The sequence below is a fragment of the Tigriopus californicus genome, chromosome 4 (genome assembly GCF_007210705.1).
Source record: "Tigriopus californicus strain San Diego chromosome 4, Tcal_SD_v2.1, whole genome shotgun sequence".
NCBI lineage: Eukaryota > Metazoa > Arthropoda > Copepoda > Harpacticoida > Harpacticidae > Tigriopus > Tigriopus californicus.
The window spans coordinates 5865607-5869705 of NC_081443.1; the positions used below are offsets into that span (position 1 = coordinate 5865607).

The window sequence follows — 4099 nt, forward strand, 5'->3', positions numbered from 1 at the left end:
ATTCAGTGCTGGATACGATTCTTTACCATTTAGCTGTGGGCAAAACCTTGGGGCTATCTGGGTCCAACGCCATCCAATATTTGAATGAGAATGATGAGGGATTTCGCGTGCTTCCCCTTTTTGGTACCATTCCGGCTCAGAAAGGCATCAAAGAAATCTTGGAGGAGGATCTACAAATTGATTTTAGCAAGGTAAGCCTTCCAATGACATCGCATGCCTGAGAAGTACATTATTGGCCACATATTTGGGTGGGGTAAGTAAATGCAGCTAGTCGACCGAATGATCAGACCAGATCCCCTCCATTCCTTCCACATTATGGCACTTTGACCTTTCACCATTGACCTTTCATCTTTCGTCTCAAAGGCTAAGACTTTGGCGGCGACTAGAATGCACCGCTGTGCATTAGCAATTGTATTTTGGCGCAACGTTGAAGTTATTTTTGGCTGTCATCGGGTTTAAAGTCCAAAGGTTGCTTTCAAAGGGTTATTGCGCGTCATGAGACCAACAATGAACTTTCCTTCTCTTTTTTAGCTCCTACATGGCGAACATTACTTCCAATTATATCGTCCCATTCCCAAAGGAGCCCAAGTGCATTCCATCATTCAATTGGCCGATATCGTGAACAAGGGCAAAGATGCAGTTTTCATATTTGATGGTAAGACAGATGCTTTAAGCACGGCCCGCCTTCAGATTCAGTTAGGGGGACATTTTTTCAATGTTAACTTCGACTGTCTGTCATTCTTGGAGGGATGCCAACTTGCTCTAGACAGCCGTTTTGTCCCCTGGCAAGATACTGCCCTATCCACTGTTATTTCCTGTAAAAGCACATGGGTTTCATAGCCCCATCGAAGGAGAATTCAAGTTAGAGCCAAAACGCACGAGAGAAAGGCAGAAGGCAATTGCGACGCAAATTGTTGCGAACTCTATACCCTTCAAATGGGTGGGTATGATAATGCGTGCCAATTTCGGATAAAGCTTGAGAGAAGAAACCGAAAATTACGCGGCAAGAACCTTTAAACCGAAGTTGTAGAGGAAATCGAGAAATGTTGATATCATAATATACGATACGAAAACGTCACTTTCCCAATTCCTGTTCATTACAGTGGCCACTCGGGATGATCAGGAAAATTTCCTGATGTACAACCAATTTTGCTATTTTGTCAAAGGTGCCGGTGGCATCGGAGTTAAAACTTGCTCTGACTCAGCAGTTCCGATTATCAATAACTACTTCCAAGATCAGCACCCCACTTTTGAGCATCATCACACTACCTCGGCTGACCAGGTACGAATATGCCCAGACTATAACATTTTCGTTTTCTTTAGTAACTGGTGGAGTTTTTGTCAATCGATGTTCATGCTTTAAACGTTGACAGCTTCTTCTTCATAGCAGGCGGCCCTATTTCGGCTCACTGGAGACACCAATCCCTACTTAATTGATCCCAATTTGGCTCAGAAGTTCGGTTACAAACATCCCCCGCTTCATGGGGTTTGCTCCATCGGTATCGTAGCCAACATCTTGCAAGAGCAATTCCAAATCCCCGACGACAAGTTTAAGGGAATCAAGGTACAAAAGGCATACTTTGAAGTATTTGATACAAAACACCTCATATTATTATTGGTTTAGGTCCGATTTTCCGCTCCGCTCTTTCCCGGAGACACAATCCAAATTTGGGCTTGGCGAATGCATAAGAACGTGATCTTCTTTAATACCATGTCTATGGAAACGGGCGAAATGGTGCACACAGGTAAAAGAAAACACCAAGTGTTTTCATATCTGGTGTAAATATGACGTTTTTTCGTTGGGTTTTAGGTGGATATGTGACGACGTACTAAGAAATCGCCCTTGTACAACACCGACATTCAACAATCGACGACATTGTTGTCTTAACTCATTTACCCTCGTACCTATCTATAAAATTTGGATAATTTTACTAGACAATGCCATGAGCATATTTAGCATACAGAAAAGATCATGTCAACTAACTTCTAGTAGAAGATAGCTCAGACTGAATTTGTCAGGCAATAACTATATTACCTATATCCCAATACAGTATGATCAACACCCCCTGAAGCCATTATTTCCGTTAAATAAACAATTTGAATGCCAATCTCTAAGCTTATGAAACCGGTTCATTGTGCTTTTGAATCAAAAAGGTCATCTCTGTTCTATTTTAAGTAGCTCATGTTCCCTTTTTTTAAAGGAAAATAGTCGCTTCCCGTTAGATTTAATCTAAAAGTTGATGAAATCAAATCAAAATCCATAAAGTTATTTTCTTTACTGGCTTAGTCTTTAAGACTTAGTTGACGATGATGAAGCGAAGTTAGTTTCCGTTAGGTATTACAGTAGTCCAGTGGCGAACTTGGATGAATGCCTCTTCGATTGCTCAGAGCATGGCCCTGAGTGAAGTACGCGTCAGGCCAACGCCACTGAACACTCCATTTGTTTAGCATGTAGTTATTGGAGGGAATAATGATCCTTTTTTGGTCTCTTCCCTGAGTGTGGTGAGCAAATGCACATTCTGGGTAACGTCCGAGCCTTAATACAGAGGTAGGAGCGTTCGAATGTGTTACATAAGAAAGAGTTGAAATGAGAGCTGTTTCATGCATTACTTCAGAAAGTGGAAGTATCGCTCGCAGCGCTCTTGTATTGGTAAGGAATACCGGGTGGCCGCCAATACGCGTCCGAATCTTACACCAGTGCATTCCACTGCCCTAGAAAACTCCTGTAGCAGTTGCCAATAGTAAAATTAGACTAATAGTTCATCAACTATTTCATTAGCTTTAACACAGGCCTTCAGACGACCTCAATAGGCAACACTAGCTTTCCGGCGAAATTGCTAGTCCATGGCGATCCAAGTCTTCGAAACGGCGGCCTTCAGACATATTGACAAGGCTTTGCTCGCCACATGCTTCCTAATGCTGAAGTCCAGAAGCTTCAGGTTTGGGGGTGATGTCTTTGACCTTCCGATAACCATGAAGCCGCGCAAGGGCTTTTTCGAGTAACTCTTCCAAGTTGATGTCGAAGGAACGCTATTGAATTTGCAAGTTATAAATGGACACAAAAAATAGATACATCAACCTCTCTATTATAAAAATTTATTGAAAATTATTCGTTTTGTTATGATTTTGACTTTGCCATCCGTTGGATGCGCATTGACGGCCACCCGGTATGTAGGGTTTGCTTTGTTAACATACATGAAGTTGGAACTAATTTTTTAACAAAACTCAATCAACCCTGCATTTATGGGCAGGCCACGTGCACAGTTCTTTCAATGGTGCAACTGGCAATTCTCTCACCGTGGTGGGCGGTCGGCCAAATTTCGCATCATAATTCTTCAATGGCAATCTGACAAATACAATTGGGTTGATTCCCATTTCACAGCCAATTGGAGTTAAAGCGAGGATTCGTCAGTCGGTCGATCTATCACGGCTTTTTTGAGACGATATATTCGGCACAAGTCGTCATAATCCTGCCACGTCAAGGTCAACAGCAATTGTTGCGTGGGGCACGGTTGACCGTTGGCATCATGGCCCGATTCATCCAACGGCGCGACTTTGGGTAAACCCGGACCGGTAAAATCCAACACGGCCCGGCGTTCTTTCACCAAAAACGTGACATGAAAGATGTTTTCAATGGTGCGCCCAAAGCTGTCCGGATCCAAGACAAAAGCGAATAGATCAATAAAGGGGCAATTCTGTCTCCGTCGTTCTCGTTTGAGCGTTTTCCACACTCGGTCGACCAACGCATCCACGCCATCGACGCGACCCGCGTTGACCTTCAGAGTGACGCGCGTGGCGGCGCCGGGCTTACTCTTGGCCACGCGCTCGCGTTTGGCCCCGCCGGGCATGGGCGTGTAGCCAGCGGCTAACGCGCCATTGAGATAGGTAAGGACAGGCGCAGGTCGAAAGAAAGGCCGCACATGCCGGCCCCAAGCTATCCAGTTGGCGGTCCCGCCTTGCAATACACCCTCATCGGACACGGTAGTGCTTAACACGGGCGAGCCGGCCAACTTAGCCACGAACTCGGCCGGATTCAATTGGAACTCAAAGCGTCGGTTGATGTTCTCGGCCTGAGCGCGGCACAATCCGGCAAAGTCGC

At 44.7% G+C, this 4099-nt stretch overlaps 2 protein-coding genes across 2 annotated transcripts in view; one reads left to right on the plus strand and one right to left on the minus strand.

Annotated features, from left to right (window-relative positions):
* LOC131879579 (peroxisomal multifunctional enzyme type 2-like) overlaps positions 1-2108 on the plus strand; it is a 2802-nt gene extending 694 nt beyond the window's left edge. Inside the window, exons 2-7 of the mRNA XM_059225937.1 lie at positions 7-191; positions 532-655; positions 1104-1282; positions 1391-1564; positions 1625-1745; positions 1811-2108. Coding sequence (XP_059081920.1) covers positions 7-191; positions 532-655; positions 1104-1282; positions 1391-1564; positions 1625-1745; positions 1811-1833 — 806 coding nt within the window. The 3' untranslated portion in view covers positions 1834-2108. The remainder of the gene's footprint in view (positions 1-6; positions 192-531; positions 656-1103; positions 1283-1390; positions 1565-1624; positions 1746-1810) is intronic.
* A 974-nt stretch (positions 2109-3082) lies between these two features.
* On the minus strand, positions 3083-4099 carry LOC131879928 (EP300-interacting inhibitor of differentiation 3-like; the record flags this gene model as incomplete). Its single annotated transcript, XM_059226422.1, is given in 1 exon segment — positions 3083-4099. A coding segment is annotated over 1 exon segment (707 nt), but the record flags the coding sequence as incomplete, so codon positions are not given.